At 28.6% G+C, this 22,480-nt stretch overlaps 2 protein-coding genes across 5 annotated transcripts; one reads left to right on the top strand and one right to left on the bottom strand.

Annotated features, from left to right (window-relative positions):
- Positions 1 to 2,262: 2,262 nt before the first annotated feature.
- LOC137832663 (equilibrative nucleotide transporter 3-like) lies at positions 2,263 to 10,371 on the top strand. Of its 3 annotated transcripts, none has more exons than XM_068640958.1 (10): positions 2,263 to 2,478; positions 7,473 to 7,585; positions 7,689 to 7,793; positions 7,984 to 8,139; positions 8,252 to 8,395; positions 8,543 to 8,648; positions 8,822 to 8,997; positions 9,085 to 9,245; positions 9,652 to 9,910; positions 10,128 to 10,371. In XM_068640958.1, the coding sequence occupies exons 2-10, from the start codon at positions 7,544 to 7,546 to the stop codon at positions 10,236 to 10,238; spliced, it is 1,260 nt and encodes a 419-aa protein (XP_068497059.1). In that variant the 5' UTR covers positions 2,263 to 2,478; positions 7,473 to 7,543; the 3' UTR covers positions 10,239 to 10,371. The 3 variants fall into 3 exon arrangements, with proteins under 3 accessions (XP_068497059.1, XP_068497061.1, XP_068497060.1); XM_068640960.1 differs by having other exon boundaries at positions 2,265 to 2,478; positions 9,804 to 9,910; XM_068640959.1 differs by having other exon boundaries at positions 2,265 to 2,478; positions 7,466 to 7,585.
- Positions 10,372 to 12,637: 2,266 nt separating this feature from the next.
- Positions 12,638 to 18,156, bottom strand: LOC137832662 (uncharacterized). 2 transcript variants are annotated; one of them, XM_068640957.1, is made up of 6 exons: positions 17,937 to 18,132; positions 17,668 to 17,751; positions 15,730 to 17,071; positions 13,985 to 14,251; positions 13,219 to 13,374; positions 12,638 to 13,067 (listed from the first exon to the last, which is right to left on the bottom strand). In XM_068640957.1, the coding sequence occupies exons 3-6, from the start codon at positions 17,062 to 17,064 to the stop codon at positions 12,948 to 12,950; spliced, it is 1,878 nt and encodes a 625-aa protein (XP_068497058.1). In that variant the 5' UTR covers positions 17,065 to 17,071; positions 17,668 to 17,751; positions 17,937 to 18,132; the 3' UTR covers positions 12,638 to 12,947. The 2 variants fall into 2 exon arrangements, with proteins under 2 accessions (XP_068497058.1, XP_068497056.1); XM_068640955.1 differs by lacking the exon at positions 17,668 to 17,751 and having other exon boundaries at positions 17,937 to 18,156.
- Positions 18,157 to 22,480: the final 4,324 nt, after the last annotated feature.

Here is a 22,480-nt window from a genome sequence, read left to right as displayed (position 1 = left end):
TAAAATGTTTAGTTTAAAAATTATTTTTTTTAGGAACGAAGAAAATAAAAAATTAAACTCTATAACAACATAAAAGTTAAATCTATAAACATAAATTAGTATTTATTTTTATTATTATTGATGATGTAATCATGTTAATTTCAAGTAAAAAATACAGGATATAATTATAAAAAAAATCAAGTTGAATAAGAACTGATATGGACATAAAAGAACAACATGATCGGAAAAAAAATGTTCATATTGTCAAACACCAAGAACTTGTCTCAACATTACTGGATTGTGCAATTTTCGTCATTAATTATGTTTCATTTCGCACAAAATATTTAATGTACCATTGAAGAAAATATTAAATGAATGATCATCTTTCATTTATTTTCCTTTTTATGATCAACATATACTTATTTAGTATCACCTTATATCTCTTATATTTATCCTATTTTGATTTTTTTTATATCTTTTATCTTTATCTTATTTTGTTTTACCTTTATTTTATATGTTTTATGTTTTTAGTTATTATTTTTGTTCTTTCATTCTTTATTTATTTTAGTTATTTTTTATCAGAAATAAAAATAAAAATAATTTGAATTTAATATAAAAGGATAAAAAAGTAAATTTAAATTAATTAATTAAATAATATACTGTATACAGACTTTCTTCGCATAGTTGCGAAGAAAATTTTTTCTTGATTTACGTGTTTTTTAAAAATAGTTACCTTGATTTTCCAACTTTCTCATTGCACAGTGAATCAACGTTTTTCTTTAAAAAAACAAACGGTGCCTAAAGCCGGAACGAGTAAAAAAAGCATTCGAACTTGGGAGATGCGAAAAAGTATCAGGTTATTTTTTATATTCCTTCTTCAAGATAGTACGCAAGGTGAGAACATCCCTAATCGAATGGCCTAGCTTTCCTTTTTCCTTTTTCATTATTATTATCTTATTTTATATTTAGTATTATCTTATTTTATATTTAGTATTAGATCAATCATGGGTTTCACTTATTTATATAGTTGTTTTTTCAATAATGTTTGCGTAAGTGTTTTTTCTTTTACACTAATGTAATTGTATATCTGAAAAATTATGTTTGATTGTAATTCACCATTAATTAGTATCTTTTGTCTTTCAGGTGTTAGATATGATGCTTGATATATGTACAATTTGGAAACAAAGTCTCACAAGAAAACTTCCTGTTTCTAAAATAGTATTCTTTTCTTTTAATTCTCATAATTTTGAATCTCATACTTTTTTGTTAATATTGGAAAAAAGTTGAATTCCCATGTTATTCTAAAGTTTACAAAAGATATTGTTGGCTAATTTTGTCTCATCGGATTTTATATTTTATTTTATTTTATTCTCGATTACAATTTTCAGTTTTTGTTTATATTAATTTTATAACAATAAAATATAAAGAGATAAATGAATTTTTATATTTTCCAGAACCTCAACCAACAAAGAACCTTCCTCCTCAAGCCTTTTCGCTGCCAACCTTACAAATTAAACAATTTTCAATAACACGTGAATCACATGAGCAAATAAATTTGAGTTTAATTATTTGGTGTTAATAATTCATGGTTTCAATCAAGTATTTTAAACGTTTTGTTTGAAAAAGTTTTAAAAAATTAAAATGACTTTTAATTGATTAAAGTTATTTCTTTTTATTTAACTATATACTTTTAGCAAATTACACTTTTAACAAAGCATTTGTAGCCTTTTTGTAAGTATAAAATCTCAAAGCCGATAAATTTTTTTAAAAAAACTCAAAAATAAAATTATAAACATTATCATATGAAAATATTAAACACGTGCACCACCATCCGTATTAAATATAACAAAAGTTGCGCACAGTTTTTCTTGTTTTAAATGGAAAAAACGTCCTGTTTTCAATCTCCAGTTGGTACAGAATATATTAATAGTATAACGCCATTTTTTTTCTTTCAAGAAAAAAATTATCAATTTTCTTTGAGCTTTATCTAAGAAAACAAAATGAACAAATAATATTACAATATTTTATAGTGTGGTAAGTCAATAATGTTAATTCCCTAACCCGAAGTGAGGGAATAATCTATACTATTAACTTAAACAAAATAAATAATAATAATTTATGAATAACCTTAATATAGACTCTATTCAATTACGATTCTAACATTTATAAATATATTTAATACTTTTTTTAAAATTACGAGTAAATTATTTTAAAAGGAAATTAATGTGATTAATTAATTAATATTTTAAAATTAATAAATACTAATTTGATTCAGGTGAGATTCTGATTTAAATGCACAGATCTGGAAGAGACGAAAACGGAAAGAAGCGGGAGCGCGTGTGCAGAAGTGGGAAGGGTAAGAAGAAGCAAAGTCTGCGAGTGATTTGTTATCATCTTCAGAACAACAATTCTGCATCTGCTAAATCTCATGTGCAGAAGAAGAGGGAAGAGTAAGAACAAGCAAACTCTACGACTCATTTCACAATAATTCTGCATCCGGTGAGTATCAAAACCCCTATTATTCTAATTTTCTTTATATTTACTGCATACTGGATTCTTGCTTTTGTGAATGAATTTCACCGCACCGAACGTGTTTTGTGATTACTAGTTGTGATTCTTTGTCGACATTTTACAGATTGATTCAATTTGATATGTACTGATGCTATGCTTTTATATCTCTTTTTCTTGATATTTGCATTATAATTACTAATACAGTAGTTGAATACCATTAGATTTATGAATAAGAAAATTGGAAGATATTTGAAAACCAACTGCCAGATCTTTTAATTACTAATTTAGTGGTTAAATTTTTTTATTATATAATTTTATTATTTGAAGTATGAAAATTTTTGACAATTAGGAATTGATCCCATCACATCTAGGAATGCATAAACTCCAAGCATAACTTTGTGTATTGTAAGTTGAAAATTCCTATTGTTTGGGTTCAAAAGTAAATAATTATTGTGTTTGTGTATATGATTTATTTTGAAGTTTTTTTTTAATAAAATAGAATTGAATCGAATGTTGTCATTTTTCATAATTTATTGTCCAATTAACATTAATTAATCAGGTACAACTTACTCTTTTTTTTTTTCTCAGACTTTCAATTATATAAGTACGACTTTGTCATGTCTACTTAAATATTATCATCTTTATGTATTTAAAGAATCAACACAATGATAAATCACATCATATATATATATATATATATATATATTTATATTATTCATATATTAAATTTTTACTCTAGAAAATATTACAATAATCACACTTAAATTATCATAATTTATAATATTTCTCACACTTAAACATCTTATGAAACTCTTATATTAAATATGTAGTAAATACTAATATTTGACTCATACAAACATCTTCTCCTTTTTGTGTGCGAGAATGCTATGTTGCACTTACTTTTATAATAATAATAATAATAATAATAATAATAATAATAATAATAATAATAATAATAATAATAATAATAATAATAATAATAATAATAATAATAATAATTCCTTGCATTTCCTTTATAATAATTTTATGTACACTTATTTTTTTTTATAGTTTCTTACATCTTAATCTTAATGTTCTATGCTTAACCCTACACCTCTAAATATCAATCCCCATATACTCATGACAAAAAATAGGACAAAGATATTAGTAGGTGTATACTCATACTAGATATCTATATATAATATACATTAATAAGTAGGTCCAAGATTTATTTCTATTTACATTTGTATTAATTAATTATTATTTTTTAATATCATGTACATCTTACTTTTGTTTTTTTTTTCTCAGAAATGACTTGTATGCACATGGTTGACATGACTACTTAAATATTATCATGTTATGTATTTAAAGAATTAATACAATGATAAATCACACCATATTCATATATTAAATTTTCACTCTAGTAAATATTACAATATCACACTTAAATTATCATAATTTATAATATTTCTCACACTTAAACACCTTATGAAACTCTTATATTAAATCTGTAGTAAATACTAATATTTGACTCATACAAACATCTTTGAAAATTCATTCTCCTTTTTTTTTGTGCGAGAATGCTATGTTGCACTTACTTTATAATAATAATGCTTCGTTGCATTTACTTTATAATAATTTTACGTACAATTTTTTTTTATGATTTCTTACATCTTAATGTTTTGATATACATGATTTAGATCATGATTTAAACTAAGATATTTTTTCCAATGGATTTCTATGCTTAATCTTACATTGTTATAACATTATCTTAATATTCATCTCCATATACTCATAAAAAAAAAGGATAACGATATTAGTAGCTATTAAGATACACAAACACATTATACTATAATGTCATACTAGATATCTATATACAATATACATTAATAAGTATATCCAAGATTTATATGATATTAGTAGTTATTAAGATACACGAAGACATTATACTATAATGTCATACTAGATATCTATATACAATATACATTAATATTAATAAGTATATAAGATTTATTTCTATTGGCATTTGTATTAATTAATTATTATTTTTTAATATCATGTACAACTTATTTTTTTTTATTTTTTTTTTCATAAATGAGTTACTTTTGTTTTTTTCCTCAGAAATGAGTTGGTCTGCTTACATGACTACTTAAATATTATCATGTTTATGTATTTAAAGAATCAACACAATGATAAATCACACCATTTAATGTTTTGATATACATGATTTAGATCTTTAAACTAAGATATTTTTTTCAATGGATTTCTATGTTTAACCCTACAAACCTTGTTATAATATTATCTTAAATATCCATCTCCATATACTCATAAAAAAAAAATAGGGTAACAATATTAGTAGGTATTAATATACACGGACACATTATACTATAATGTCATACTAGATATCTATATACAATATACATTAATAAGTATATCCAAGATTTATTTCTATTTGCATTTGTATTAATTAATTATTATTTTTTAATTACTTTTTTTTATTTTTTAGAAATGAGTTGGTGTGCTTACAATTATATACGCACATGGTTGACTTTGTCATGACAACTTAAATATTATCATCTTTATGTATTTAAAGAATTAAACAATGATAAATCACACCATATATATTTATATTATTCATATATTAAATTTTCACTCTAGTAAATATTACAATAATCACACTTAAATTATCATAATTTATAATATTTCTCACACTTAAACACCTTATAAAACTCTTATATTAAACATGTAGTAAATACTAATATTTGACTCGTACAAACATTTTGCAAAATATAAGATAAACTAGCCTACTTATAAAATTTTAATTATTTATTTATTTTAAAATTATACCACTAAAAAAAATTAGGTTTATTATAAATTTATTTATTTTTATTTAAAATGGTAAAAAGAAAAGATACAAGTAAATATATAATTTATTCTAAAATTTCTTTTAAAAGTATAATTTCCAAAGTATATTTTTTATTGAAAATTGATATAAAAAATAAACACATTAAAAGTAAAATATTATTTAGTTAAAATAATATTATTTGTATGAGATAAAGAATATTTAAAATTTATATATTGGTTTTTTTTTCTATTAATATAATGATTTCTCATTTTATTTTTTAAATGTTTTAATTTGGTTACATTTTCAAAATTTTAGTTAATAATTCTATTTTTCAAAATGTATGGTAACAACATTATAATATAATAATATAAACAACAATCATTATATCTTAATGTGTTTACTTGAGATATTAATTTGCACTTTTTAATAATACCCTCGTATATATTTTTTTATTTGTATAATCGATTTCAGTTGATTACATTAAAACAAAATAATATAGTTCATTTTAATACTCATAAAATTAATTGTTAAATGTTTCGTACTAAATCGATATATATATAAGTAGTCAGTAATGAAGGGTATCGTTTAAAGGATGATTTTTAGTCATTAATTTTGAAAAGATTGACATCTTGAGTTTATTTTTGATACTTAGTCATCTGTTTTTAGGAGACCAGTCTCTCAAGTCTTGTATCAATTAAAGAAAGATATTTAGTCATTGATTATAAAAATATTGACTTTTTAAATTTCCTATCGCCCGAATGATGATATTTAGTCATTAGTGTTGAGGAGATCAAATTTTTGAGTCCTCTATCGCCCAAATGATTATTTTTAGTCATTAATTTTGAGGAGATCAACCATTCGCATCCCTTGAACATATTTTTAGAGATCTAATCAAAATTCTTGGAGAGAATCCTAGAAATCGACCAACTAATTTACAATTTTCGGAATCCATGAGATCTTAACGCATTATATGCCATAACATTATGGGAAAAACCTGTGAAGTAGAATAGTAATTAAAAGAACATACTTGATTACTCTTTTGTTTTTGTGGACTTCATAGTGTTTGGGTAGGTTTAATACTTTTTCCGTTGTCCTTTATAAAAAGAAATTAACTTCAGAATATTAAAAAGAATAGTTAACTGTATATATTAAGTTTTATTAATCTTTTAGTAATATTTTTAAGATGTTATTCTAGTAAGATAAAAAGTACACATTACTTATCTAACCAAAAGTTAAACATAGATTAAGATTAGGTATTTTAAAAAGTATAATTAAATAAAATAATTAAAAAATGCATATAAATATATGTTTTGTTTTCTTGTAATAAAAAGGAGACAGTAGAACACAAATGTAGGATTAATGACATGTTTATAAGAAACATGCAGTGATTGCTGAAGAAAGAAGATTTGGGCCGGACTTGGTTCGTTATGAGGTCGTTCAGTAAAAGGGTTTATTCTTTAGGCAAATCTGTGCCTTTCCTGCAGCATCCTTTTACTTAAAAAATAAGCATTCTTTAGGCTTATTCCTTGATATTATTTATTACACTTGTTTTTAGTTTTTAGAATATAGAATCTGAATTTTTTTCAGAATTTGAAAATTAAAATTTATGAGTTTTTATATTTAAATGATTGGTGAATCACCCAAGTTAATGTTATTCATTTCTTCTTAATTATTCGTCTTCTTGACTCTTAAATCGTAGTTCACTCTATTCATTTTTAATAGCAAGCCACTGATAAGAAATGGATCTAACCATTCAGTGAAGAAGGTGTTGTTAATTATTTATACATAAAACGTACAACAAGATATTCTTCAGATAATACCGATGCTATTTTTCTCTTAGTAAATTTGGTTGTTGCCTCAGCGAGCTTTAACACCATAAACCATCAAGCTTGTGTCATTTATTCTTGTACTTCCATATCGGTTGTTCTTGTATTTTTGTTGTGAATCCGTCAATTCCCACAGTAGGCACCAGTTATTCAATACCTTAAAAAAGAACACAGTAGCAGGTGCAGAGAAATTAACAGGGTGAACCATATAAATTTAAGTTCTTTGTGCTTGAAGATTTAAACTGCGCCAATAGTGTTGTTCATCTATATTTGTTCTCTTTCTAATTTATTCACCCATTAATCAAAACGTACTTTCTTATCCAAGGACTCAGATATCTATGGACTAGCAGTTATTGTTGATAAATATTAATTATCCTCAAGGTTTACTTTAAGAGGAGTGATCATGGATGCCAGAGATTACTGTGGAGCAACAAAAAAACCCGAGGTAATTGCAATTTTCACTCAAGAACTTACTGCTAACATGTTTAATGGTAATACTTCTCTATATGGAATTTGTTATCTAGTCGGTTTGTTTTCATTGCAACCAGGGAAAATATGAAGCAATGACAATTTGTTTCATTCTTGGAATCGGGTCCCTTGTTTCCTGGAACAGCATGTTGACTATAGGAGATTACTATTACACACTGTTTCCCGTAAGTAATTCATGGTGCTTTCAGTTTCTGATAGGACTTGAAATAACTCTACAATATCTTTTTTCCCCAACAATAGATGTTTCTCCTATAAAAGATGGGAAATGGAAATTTTCTAACTGTGATTGACCGATACTTCTTGAAATATGGGTTGTATAATTCATTCTAAAGAATCTTTTGTTGGACTCTGAAGAAATATCATCCTGCAAGGGTACTTACCTTGGTCTATCAACCATTTGCAATTGGAACAATGATAATACTGGCATACTATGAGTCGAAGATCAACACTAGAAAGCGGAATTTGGCTGGATTCACTCTTTTCTTTATTAGCATTTTCTTTGTTCTTGTTGTAAGTACACCATTTCCATTTCTATAATTTGCAGCGTCTCTGATATGTGTAATTTCCGTAGTGAGTCAGTGACTTATTTTCCTTGGTCATCAAGCTTCAACTATTGTGACAGGTTGATCTAGCAACATCAGGGAAAGGAGGAATTGGACCTTATATTGGTATATGTGTGCTTGCTGCTTGTTTTGGAATAGCAGATGCTCAGGTCGAAGGTGGCATGGTAGGAGAGCTATGTTTTATGTGCCCTGAGTTTATCCAGGTTTGTCTTTCATATAATTTATTCAATATCCTTCAGTGATAACCTTTTTAGTTACAGTTCCTATGTATTGGAGGCGGGGTTTACAAACTCGTAGATTGAGGTGTTCTTTTATCTTTTTTTACTTAAATAATACATACTGTTATGCAGTCCTACCTTGCTGGTTTGGCAGCATCAGGGGCTCTGATTTCTGTTCTGAGAATGGTGACCAAGGCAGCTTTCGAGAAATCTAATAATGGACTTCGCAAGGGAGCAAGTATGTTGTTATTCTTATTTACAATGATCATCTACATTGGTATCTTATACTGTCTTGATTGGTTGATTTTAATAGAATATTATTTTGTCATGTATATTTCAAAATGCATGATGATTCTTAGTGCAGTAAAAGTTGTTTCTTTAAAGTAAAGAGATGGTTTCTTATTTTTGCAGTACTATTCTTGGCAATTTCCTCATTCATTGAGTTAGTTTGTATCTTCCTGTATGCAATCTACTTCACCAAGTTGCCCATAGTGAAATATTACCGTTCAAAAGCAGCGTTAGAGGGATCAAAAACTGTTGCTGCTGACCTTGCTGCTGCTGGAATTAGTACAAAGACTAAAGATCAAGTAATATAATTATGCTAAAACAAGAATACTTCATTCTCGTGGAAATAATTTTGTATCATCTCCTAAAATGATTTGGAACCTTTGCAGGGTGGAGATGATGATAAGCAACAAGAGCGGTTGAGCAACAAAAGATTATTTCTCGAGAACCTTGATTATGCAGTTGATATATTTTTTATATATGCAGTAACACTGTCAATCTTCCCTGGATTTCTGTATGAAAATACTGGGACACATGGGTTAGGCACATGGTAAGTGCCTTGTGCTTAGTCTTATTTAATCCAATTGCCTTTTGACATGACTTTAAGCACCACTCCTATCCAATCAGTAGAAGAGAGAAAAACACAATAAATAGATGAGACCCACCTTTTCCACTTTATGTAATTAGAATGTAGATTTGACATTTCTAGAAATCATTAGGTAATCTTATATCACATAGTTAGGATTTATCTTCACATTTTTTTGTCATTAAGTGTTATTAATTTATTATAGATTAAGAAAATGAATATATATCATATCAGTCAGACGTGGTGATTATTTATCTTTAACACTCCCCCAACCCTATGAAAAAAATTGTAAAATGAAAGCATTTGATGACTGATGAAACTGACAGCAAAAAGTAAAAGGAGTTTATTTGGGCACTGGTTATCTTTGCAGGTACCCAGTTGTTTTGATAGCTATGTATAATGTAGTGGATTTGATATCAAGATATATTCCCATTGTGCCATGCCTGAAGTTGGAATCCAGAAAGGGTCTGCTAATAGCAGTCTTTTCTCGATTCTTGCTGATTCCAGCATTCTACTTTACAGCAAAATATGGTGCGCAAGGATGGATGATTTTTCTCACCTCCTTTCTGGGACTCACCAATGGCTATCTCACTGTGTGTGTTCTTACTGTGGCACCAAGAGGTTACAAGGCAAGTTCATCTAACTCAACTCTCAAATATCAAACTAATGGGTGTGCACTTGAACTTCAAATGCATATAATGACTTGGTTATATTTGCTCACCAAGAATTTAAGTATCTTCTTAATCACTATTTAATTCTTTAGTTAATAAAGATGGATGAAAATATATATTTATTTTTGTAGCCATTGAGAAGTGTAACTTTGGAGTTTGTGGTGTTGCATTACAGGGTCCAGAGCAGAATGCTTTGGGTAATTTGCTTGTCTTGTGTCTTTTAAGTGGCATATGTGTTGGAGCTGTTCTTGACTGGTTATGGATCATTGGTAAAGGAACATTCTGAAGATTACTAAATCTATATTTATTCTCATTAATCAACCACAGTCACTTTGACCTTGTTTTGTGCTTTAACTCTTCCTAAATAAATTAATTATTATAGGTGACTGCCATTGAATCAATGAATGAATGCTTTTAAATGTTGTCTAGTTAAAATCTTGAATGTTTAATACTACATAGTCCCAAAGTCATTTTATGATAAATTGCACATTTCTAGGAAAATCTTCAACACCTTCAATGTTGGTGCTGTTTAAAAGTATCTGCAGTGCTAATGCACTCATCCATTTGCTTCCATTTTAAACTAAATTTCTAAGAAAATTTAGGCAAAACGCCTTAAAAATAGATTTAACTAAAATTTAAATAATTTTTTTTCTTTCAATTATACTTTTTAAATGTCCATTGGAGACTTCCTTATAACCGAAACATCAAATGATAGAAAGAAATTTTGTCGTATGTGTAAAAAAAATGTGCCGCAAACATTCTAATTAAAATAAATATAATAATAAAATGTTCTTATCACTTTTCTTGTCTAATTTGGAGGACCAACTATCCAACCAAAGTTATCCCATATAAAAACTTTTCCCTCATGGTGTTGTCAGGTGAAACGGAACGACCAAAGAGAACTACAATCAAAAGTTTTTATTCTTTGTGTATGATGTTTTTAGTTCTAACGTAAATGTTTTGTTCGGATTTGACGGTGGATCTGAGACTGAATTTGAGATTATTTGATATTAGTTAATAAAACAAACAAATTTTGTAAATAAGGTATTTGTTAAGAAAAAAAATCAATATAAATAAAATGATTGCATAAATATGGGAAATAAAATGTGAGGAGCAGATATTCGTATGTATGTATAAATATGATCATGCAAAATTTATTATGAATTTCAACAGGAATGAGAGAAATAAGAGATAAAAAAAATATAATAATTTATTTTTCTGAATTTTTCCAGATTGTGAGTTGAATGTTTGTTGTAAACACCTATTTTATAATTTTCTCTTTTGAATGAGAGGTCTACATTAACCCGGAAGCGTAGGTATAATTAGTTAAACTCTGTTATTTATTTTATATTTATTTTGAATTTTATTGGTATCATAACTAGATTGTTATTATTGTTTATTACTATAAACGGTCTAGAGAATCAAATTTGAATGAGAACAATGGTTGCAAAGGAAGGAAAGGTGAGAATTGAAAAGTTTGATGCTAAAAGACATAAAAGATGAAGATCTAACATTTTTTAATAGGTAAACCATCAGAGTTATTCATTTCACATTATTCCACAATGTTGCATTGAATATTGGAAAAGAAAATACCACAATGAGTCTTATGGAGACTCTGTAATAATATATGAAAAATCGTCAACATCAAACAAAGTTCATTTGATGGGGGTGGTTATTTAATTGTGGATGACTGAAGGTGCGTTAGTAGCTCAACATTTCAACAAACTCAATTGAGTTCAATTGGAATCAAATTTGATGAAGAAGTATAAGTATTGATACTTTTGTCTTCTCTAACAGAAAGTTGGAACACTATTGTCATAGCTGAGTAGCTAGTTATTAAGCAATATGTTAAAATTCAACAATGTTCGTGATCTAATTCAACCTTTTTACTTTTACATACAAAGTAGATCAACCTTTTTACTTTTACATACAAAGTCAAGAGAAATAAATTTAACTACAAAAAGTGAACGTGCTAAACCCAAAGATAGGAAGTTCGGGTCCAAGAATCATTGCAATTTTTATAACTATGAAAAGACAAAAACACTATAAAAACAAGTGTAGGACAATGTATCGAAGAATCAAGAGATGAATGTTTAGGGTTTATAGTTTAGGAGAAAAATATGTATTAATATCTAGAACACATTTATAATTATGAAAATTCTTTTCCAAATTGTATTTTCAAATTTTCTTTTCCAAAATGTACTTTTTACATTTTGGATTTACTTTTCCAAATTAAGATTTTAATTTTCAAATTGTATTTTTTGAATTCCGAATATTTAAATCTAGAATAGAGGATAGTTTTGAAAAAATTGAAAGACGATAGGGTACAAGTTCAAATTGGTATGATGTAGAAAGAATTTACCTAAACAAGTGTATCAAGTAAAGGAGGATCATGTGACTCCAAGAGATACATAACACAATTAGTTGCAAAAGGATTTCAGCAAAAGGAATGAATTGACTACACCAATATCTTTGCACCAGTTGTAAACCTCAATACTATCATGTCAAGTATGGTTGGTGGTGAACGACTCGCCCTTGAGCAATTGGACTTAAAAGACTACATTCCTTCGTAGAGACTTAGGTGAAGAGATTTATACGCATTTTAGATCAGGTTTTTATGCATTTCACTTTAAATAAGAAATATGCAGAGGCATTAAACGCATTATCAAATTAAAGACGTGACTGTGAAATATAAAATGTAGCGTTACCTCTCATTCCAAGTTCTAATATATACTGTTCCTTTCAACAGCCGGTACTGGCGTTTTAAAGATACATTCACCATTTTATTACTTCTACTTCCATTTTCTGGTAAACTATGATGCTCACAAAAATAACTTGGCAATTAACCAAAATGAATACAGGGATAAAACTTTCAAAAATTAAAATAAAACCAAAAAAATTGTGGGAGAGCCCTTAGGATAGATGTGTTTGTTTAGGGTTTTATGTTAGTCAAAATTGTTTCTCAAGAGCCGCAACAAAGAAAGAAACTTCCTCCTCAAGGGGCCATGAGTCCGTCAATTGTATAAGAAAGAGACTTCGCCCAATCAGCTCTAAGTAGCAAAGTCTGCAGAGTCTGCATCACATTGTACCCAGGATCAAGCTTTCGCTGCCAACCCTACAAATTAAACAATTCCAATAAGACGTGAATCACATCAGCAAATATAAATAGTATACGGGAAAGGAATGAGTATATCAATCTTCCTTGGTTGTATCAGTATATATGTATGATCATCACTTATGTGAACACAATAAAATGAAGTAATTACCTCAAGAACCAAGGTAGTCACCATGACAGTACAAACATTGCCATCAATATTAACTCTGTGACGCCTAACTTTCTCTAGTAATTGCTCCATGCATTCTGCAGGATGAACCAGGTCACCTTCTGGGGTGCCCCAAAAAGTAAACGATTCTTCCACTTCCTGTTGGGAGACAAATTAGAGACATTGTCCAACATGGTGAAGAAAATAAAATGCATTTATCTCTAGAAAATTAAGCAATCAAACAATAACCAATGTCAACTCGATATATGGCAAACTATAATAGAATGAAATATTCAACATTCGGAGTCAATAAACCAGAAAGCAGAATCTACATATCATATGCTTGTTGTGCATATAAATTTTGACCAAGATATCACAGAACAAAACCGTATCAGTAAGATCTTGTTTACTACATTGATTGCAGTTTTCAAAAACTATTTTCAGTTTATAAAAAGTAAAGAATAGAAAAAAGTGTTTGGATAATTGTTTTCTACATATGTATTTTGAAATTTGTTCCCAAATTTACCGTTCTGAAAAAAAGGAAATGTGAAACAACTTAGAGTGCTACATATGTATCCGGAGCCATACTTGGCAGATGTTAATGTCTCAGGCCAAATTCTTTTAAAAATTATTTTGACATTTTTTTTAACCACTAAGTTTTTTTGTTTTGCTTTGCCTTCCAAAACTATGCTAAAACCAAATTTTAAAAACTACGTTCAAAATAAGTTCTTTAGAATAGAAAATGAATGGAAGTCGAAGAAAAAAATACCTCAATGAAGGCATCAGGATTTGGACAGTTTTGTTGCTTTGACAAGTTGAGGGCGCATTCTGCAGCAGTCCGACCATCTCGGCGTGCAACAGCTTTAAAAAATTCCAGTAAGTTTATTCTATCACTACCAGATAGTTCGGCAGTCATGCCCACATCAAGAAAAACTACATGAGGCTTTGATTTGAAGAGCCGTTTCCGAGACTTGCTCTGAGCCACTCGAACAAGGATATTTCCAGGATGCATGTCTGCGTGAATGAAGTTGTCCACCTGAAAGAAGACATTCTTGGAAGCTAAAACTTTACGATGTTCAAGTTTAAAACTATTATCAGAAGTCATGTTTCTTTTCATTCAAACTAAGGATTAGGAGATGCATGATATGATTATTATTATCAACAAATAAAAATTGTTCATTCAAAAAACAAACTATTATTTTGGACAAAGTAAAATTCAGTATAACTAATAAGACAAAGAAAACTCAATAATAAATATAATATACAAAGTAGATCTAAACAACCAAGGCCAGATAACTAAGTAAAGCTCACCATACTTAATGAATATCTAACAAAGTGTAGTAATAGTAGGCTAAAACACGAAAAAAAAAAGATTTCCTAAGGCTTAAGTGATCACTTTCTGTAAGGACTTATCCGTGGTGTATGCACAAGTCCCATAGGAACTATTCGAAAAATACCAAGGCTATTAGAACTAGCAAGCAAGTAAAAACCCTAGGATTATGGAAATAAAAGAAGAGAAAAGAACACAATAGAAACTAGAAAAAATAGAAAGATGTGAGGCAAAAGTGTCTTTTGGAGCAACTAGAGACTCCTATTTATAGATGGAGAAGGAAGATTCAAAATCAGGAAGAAGAGGAGCCATTATGGAAGATTTTGGAGTAACCGCCGGAAAAGGTGGAGACCGCCGAAAAAGAATGAAGATCACCGGAATCAAATGAGGAACTGCAACGTTCCAAAGGTGTTTTGATCTCAAAGGCACTAGATTTGGAACCGAATTTGAAGGTAAATGGAAAACCAAAGGCACATTCTCTGGAACGTTGCAGGTCCTTGTTCCATGTTCCTCCTCCGATTCTGGCGATCTCCACCTTTTCCAACGGTTACTCCAATATCTTCCAGAACAACTCTTCTTCCTGATTTTGAATCTTCTTTCTCCATCTATAAATAGGAGTCTCTAGTTGCTCCAAAAGACAAAATTTTGCCTCTCACGTCTCTATTTTTTCTAGTCTCTATTGTGTTCTTCTCTCTTCTTTTATTTCCGTAATCCTAGGTTTTTTACTCTTCAAGAGTTGCTTGCTAGTTCTGATATCCTCGGTATTTTCCGAAAAGTTCTTGTTGTATCCTGAGAGACTTGCGCAATACACCATAGATAAGTCCTTACGAATAGTGATCACTCACGCCTTAGAAAATCTTTTTTTGTTCGTGTTTTAGCCTACTATTACTATACAAAGAAACCCTCCAAATCTAGTCTGTAATAATATGAAAAAACAGTTTATCACACAGTAAAGACAGTTTCTAGAAAGAGTTAACAAATTATTAGAAGACATGGTTTGTGATTGTTATAAATAAAAGCAATCACTAAAACAAATCATGTGATATTTGAGGTAATCAATCGTGATGACTTGTGCTTTATGGTGCAAAACAAATCAAATATGCAAAAATAGCAATGTGAAATGCTACTATCCCTATATGCAAGATAATAGTGGCACAAAACACTGCAAATCAGAGATATTATACCAGAAGCATTTTCAGAAGTGCATGAGTCCCAATGTGAGCAAGAGCAGATTTAACCCGTTCATGTCCTTGAAGATCATCAACATAATATGCGACACTCTCACCCTTCTCGTATGTTTCCACCAAAACTGCGGGGTGCACGAGTGGATAGACAGGCTTAGGGAAAGAAACATCCTTCCATCTACGGAAATTATAAATGAAGCGACTCAAATGGGCAGCTTCCCTAGCAAGGTCAACTTGAGACATCATGAAAACTGCAAATTGTTGTACACTCTCATCTAATCTTAACCAATTAAGAGCAGGAATGAAGCTTGAAACTTTTGCCGCCAAATTAATAATAGCAAAATCCCGCCTGATTGACTCTCCCACACCAGGATGTCTAACCTTTACTGCAACCACCAGTGGCTTTGCTTGCTGACCAGGATAACGACATTTTAAGGAAGCACGGTGCACTTGAGCAATGCTTCCAGATGCAACAGGAAGTTCCTCAAAATTGTCAAAAATTTCAGAAATTTTTCGACCAAATGCTTTTTCTATAGTTTTCTTTGTGTAGCTGAAACTATGCTCAGGAGCTTTAGTATGAAGTTCTGAAAGCTTAGTGCATAAATCTCGAGGAAAGAGATCAGGCCGTGTAGCTGCCCACTGACCCCATTTTATGAATGCTGGCCCTGATTTTTCTAGTGTGCGATGAACAACACGGAGCCACAGTTTCCTAAACTTTGGTCCAAAACTATCTGCAAATGGTGCCATCACAATGCTAGGAGAGAATAATATTGCTAGATAGAGAGCCCTCACTAATAAGATAAGTCCTTCAACTATTATGAATGTAAATGTAAACATGTAATTATACCCATCTTGTGCGCGCATGTACAAAGCATTCTGTGATGGGTAACGCTCTGCATCTGCCCAATTTCTCTGTGCTAATGCAAGCTCTCCACATGTAAATGCAAAAATACCAGGAACTAGCAAATAAGAACGAGCTAAGGCCAAGCTCACTGCCTGAGCAATCATATTTACGGTAGGAGGAAATGTACTATCACCACTGGAACAATACTTTCTGTACAGCATTTTCCAAGCAATCTGGGAATCATGTGTGACTGTATTGCTTGCTGAGGTTACAGAAAAGTTCCTGAAAGAACAGCACTTTTGAAACGCTTCCCTTGTCCCATGCCACAAGAATGAACTGCGTGCTTCACTAGGAAACTTATATTGCATGTACAACCGGCAGTGGTGGATATTCGGTCCAACTGCGACAATTGGCCCATTTTTACTGGCTTCCAGGTATCTGCTATTGTGAGTACGGACAGATCGAGCAGCTCTCCTTATATTTCTAAGCATCAAATATCTGCAAAGTGCAAAACAATAACCATGTCAACTACAACAATACCTTGATCACATGATTCAAGTATGTTTCCGGTTGTTCTATCCATAAATACTATACACAAGTAAACCGTCACTGTTGAAATGCTACCTACAGTGACTTCTCTTCACTCACGACCATAATACATATAGACGTAGATGAGCATTAAATTTTACATCCACCCCTCCAAGAGGCATCAACAGGATGAAAAGGTTGATCCGGCATATAACATGCCCCACTATTTGTTCCTCACTTTTTGGAGTTTCAATTCATTCCTAGTTTGCCGGTATTACCTCTCCTTTCCACTAGGTTACTGTCTGCTTTAAAAATTAGAAGAAGAAAAAAGATGTTTAAAACAACTATTAAATATTCTCTCACACTCCGAGAAGGGAACTTATAATTAGAAGGTAAGAGCTGTTGTTTCTAACATTTTCCTTTGGTAGATTAGATCTCTACCTCGAGAAGGCAACTAAATAGAAATATAGAACAGAGATGAAACTTGCATCACTCTGAGCATAACAACGAGTTCAAATTGTAACTACAGCCCCAAATCGTTAAAGAATAAACGAATAGACCCTTACAATTTTTTGGGCACAACAGAATTGAAAGGATCAACGGTTCCTACTGAAACTCCAGATGCATTTCCCACATGAGAGATCCGGAGTCTAAAATTCAACCCCAGAAAGAAAAACGCCAAAGAATTTATTTTTTTGGTTTAATGAAAGAAACAGAGCGGCATGTAGAGAATGGGCATGAAATAAATGTAGCAGGGAATGAAAAATTGAATTCCCCTAAATGCGGAGGCGAAGGAGAAGAGAGAGAAAAGAAGAAGAGTGGAAGAAAAGGGAACCTGAGAAGGAAGAGATCATGCTATGGTGGTTTGATGAAGATGATGAAACGAAATGGAATGGAATGGAAATGAAAGAAGCGATGCGATTAAGGAGGTGAGGTGTGGTGAGGCTGAGAGCACACAACACGTCTCCTTGACTCAGGCCGTCTCAACCAATTCAACAAACCCTAACTCCCAATAATAAATTCATTTCACTTCCAACATTTTAATATTTTTAGCTACTTAACATATTACACAATCAAAGTTAGTTTATTACTATGTATGTCCTTCAGACATTTCTTTAAATTGTGTATAGAATATATTTAATTTGAAATATATTTGTTGATATTTTCAGATAATTTTAAATTTCAAAAATTTATTAATTTAAAACAAAAATTATTATAATTGTAAAAATAAAAAATAAATCGTTTTGAATCATAAAAAACATCTTTCAAAATACATTAAAATATATTTATATACATAAAGTTTTATTTTTAATTTATATAATTTATAATTATATAATATATAGAATCGAGTTTTATATTTTAAAAATTATATATATATATATATATATATATATATTTATTGTAGTTAAGTTCAAAGTAATATCATAATAAAAAGATTTTAAAATATCAATTTAAATTCTGATTAATTTTAGAGGTATTAAAAATAATAGAAATGTAATAAAGCTAGCTGAATTTTTTTAACCAAAATATATAATATACATTAATTTCAACACATTTTATGTCAATTTTATTGTAGGATTTTATTCAATGTACTTCTCAAATAGTTTCGAGGATTTTACTCACTGTAATATCGTTTTATATCCTGGACGTTATCAATAGGCATAAAACAATTAACTCAACATATTAAGAGATCATAACTTTTCTTAAATTAGGTAACGTGTAAAATGAAGGAATGATCAAAAAAATAAACTCTCTTTTTAAAATAAAATTACAAGCATTAAAAGTGCATATTAAAAATAGAAAAACCCTTTTTGTCAATTTAGATAATATGGGTAAAAAAAACTCAAAGAATTGTAAAAAAAGAATAGACAAACAATAAATGGAAAGTCGTATGGTTTTAGTCATTAATTATTATTATTATCATTAAAAATTTAAGCATTATATCTTAATACATGTGATTGATTATATTGTATGTGTTTTAATATAACTAATGATATAAGATGAAGTTATAAAAAATTAAAATTCATTATAATCAAACAATGTTAATAAACATTTAATTGTTATAGTAAATTAAGAAAAACTATCGGATTTTTTTATGAAAATTAAATTATACAATTATTATTATTATTATTATTGAATTTAAATCAAAGTACCTTTTTAAAACATTTTATTAATCAAATTTTTAGTACATCTATCACGGGTTCGTACTCAGTGTAATCATTTTAAGACCTGCTATTGTTTCACAAAAATATATTTTATAATAATACATGTTTTTAAATTAAAAATGTAAATAACATGTCATTAAATATAAGACATTGCATTGAAGGAAAAATAAATATGAGATCTTAAAAATAATGTGGCATATTACAACTTATAACAAATAAATTAAGATTTCATGTTATTATTCATCCAATAATAACGCCCTTGTGTGTTTAATGATATAGAATAAAATTATAAAAATTAAAATATAATGCAATCAAATAAGTTAATTAATATTTATCTGGTATCTTAAATTAAAATTAATCTATAACTTTCCAAAAAAAAAAAAGTACACATTATATTATAAAATTAATTACTAGTGGAATTTGTGTATATAATTTTAAATATTCTATATTTATACATTTTGAAAATGATATATTAGTTTTATAATGGCTTAGATAGAGATTAAAGATGTTTTGTAAAACTTTCTTGTTAAATGCTAAATGTGTAGAGGATCATACTAGTTTAAAAACAACTTTAAAATGGTTTTCACGTATAACTTGTCAAAAATAAATTATACAAGTATAGTAGTTGAAGTATATAGAAATTTGATTACAAACATTTTCCATGTTAATATATAAATAAATTCATTATTATTCATTTTATCTCCATGAATAGAGAACTATTTAGCATTAAGTCACTTACGATTTTCAATGAATATTTCCTTAATTATCACAGAAAATAAAATGATTAGGAAAAAATCTCAAAAAATACTATAAGAATATAAATGTTCATGTTCATAAAGTGAAGTATTTTTAAATACAATATTCTTTTTATTGTTTTTAAGATAATATAATGATATAGCATACAACAAAGACTCTATAATTCTATATAACATAGTTAGTTAGTTTTGTGGCTTGCATAAAAAAATTATGTTTTAACGTTACATGAAATTTTATTGCACTCAATTTGATATAATCAAAGTAATATTCGTGTTGAACATCTTTTAAAAATCAATAACATTAAATTTAACATATCAAAGAAATATATTATAACATGTTAACAAATTGTTGTGAAGATATATTATCATCTAATAATGATATGTAACTTTGTTTCAATTAAATTTATTTATATTATAGTATTAGCACACTTTGTCATGAAGTAATTTAATTTTGTACATTTTGAGGAAAATCCCATCAATACACGAGACATTTTATAATTTAATTTTAATTTAAACAATTTCCATCTGAATAATTAATGAGAGGAAGTGAGAAGAATATATAGCCACATTTAGCACCTTTGTTTCAATGCTACATGAGTGTTGTGACAGAAGAAAACGTGTCAAATTTCAGTGCACAACAAAAATAGCGTTACATTTATTAATTCTGTTATGGCGGTGTGATTTTTATAGGATTACGTAATAATATAATATTTTCATCCAAATCCATTTTCAGCAAATAATGAAAATAAGAATTTCGTGATAAAAATGTTTCTCACAAAATTGTTGGATTGAAAGTGATAATTAATATTGATATGAAAATGTTTTTGTTTTATTAAAATACGAGTTAAATCAGAGTACTAATTTTTAGATTCACTTCTTTAGAGTAAGTAAAGTTAAAATGAGTAATTTTGATTGGTTATTTTAGAGAAGACCATTCTTAATCTTTGTTTTAGAAAGTTTTTCATCTCAAGAATTACTGATTTTCTTAAAAAAATCTGATTAAAGCATTATATAAAAAAGATGTGAAGAATCGTGTTTAATATTAATGGAATTACATGTTTCAAAACCCAGCATTAGTTTCTACTAGTGATCATGCATTCTTGACACGTATTAGAGTGGTGGTGACTCAATTCCAATAAATGTAAAATATTTTATATTGTATCAAGCAAAAATAAATTCATAATTAATATTTAAATTGAAATTATTTAAATATATATTTTATTTTTGGCGTAAGAGAATAGATAAAATTATATGAATCTAAAACTTAAAAAACTAAAGCAAACACTTGTTTTGGTTAAACGCAGCCTGCGGACAGTGGCCATGCACGTAACCACTCACAACAGTTGCCACCATCATAAATATACATCAAGAATTCATGAACTTTATAAGTAACCTTATTAAATAAAAAATAAAAAATTCTCAATTGCGTCATGAAATAAGTTATTCCAACAAAAAATTCAATCATTTCATCATTACAGAATTAAGTTACGTTTCCACATTTTAATAACTCACTTTTATAATTTTTTTAAAAATATTTATTTAAGAAGGCCAATTCAATCTTATAACTGATTTAAAAGGTGGGATTTGTATTCATATATATTATAAAATGTTCTAATATTTACTCGATATGAGATATCCAAAACATTCTCTCACACTGAGATTGTCAATTCGTACAAGAAATTACATATTATGGGTGATCCGATAACGGTCCGATAGTGGTGACTTGATAAACCCAACATATACTTGTTAGGATAGACTTAAAATGACTCTGATACCATATTAAGAAGGAAACTTTTAAGATTTTTTTTTTATTTCCAAACTGTGACCCTCAATATTGGATAGTATTGTATATTAAGTACTATAGGCAATCTACTCTTATGCCCAATTGCTAACCAAAACTATTCTATGTGATAACTTGTTAGTCTAAAGCATTTGTTTTTTAAAGAATTTGAACTAATTGTGAGAGTTCAACATTTCTCTTCAATATGGCAGATAACGTGAGGTATTTTTTTATACACTCTACAAAATTCAACCATTATCATTTTAATTCTTTAATATGTATGACGTCAAGTGCTCGCTCAATATTTTTTTAGAGTACTCATAATTTCATACTCATTTCTCATTTCTACATTTAACTTACAAATTCAAGATATTATTGTAATACTTATTTTATTAATAAAAGCAAATGTCAAGTGAATATATTTTTTAATAGTGGTGTCAAAGGTTATTTATTCTATTTTGTATATAGTACGTGAAATCCATTCTAATGGCGTGTTTAAACAAATAGTAAAAAAACAAAAGAAAAAAATAACCTAGCTCGTTAAGCTACTAATATTGTTATCCAAACACTATGCACACCTTGGCAAATTCTTCCTACATCCATACTTTCTTTTGCAACCTTCTACTTTAGAAAATATCAAAAGTTACTTTTTTATTGTATTTTTAAAAAAATTCTGAGA

The sequence above is a fragment of the Phaseolus vulgaris genome, chromosome 6 (assembly GCF_000499845.2).
Source record: "Phaseolus vulgaris cultivar G19833 chromosome 6, P. vulgaris v2.0, whole genome shotgun sequence".
NCBI lineage: Eukaryota > Viridiplantae > Streptophyta > Magnoliopsida > Fabales > Fabaceae > Phaseolus > Phaseolus vulgaris.
Note: the sequence above shows the minus strand (reverse complement) of the source record. Positions and strands in the feature narration are given on the sequence as shown.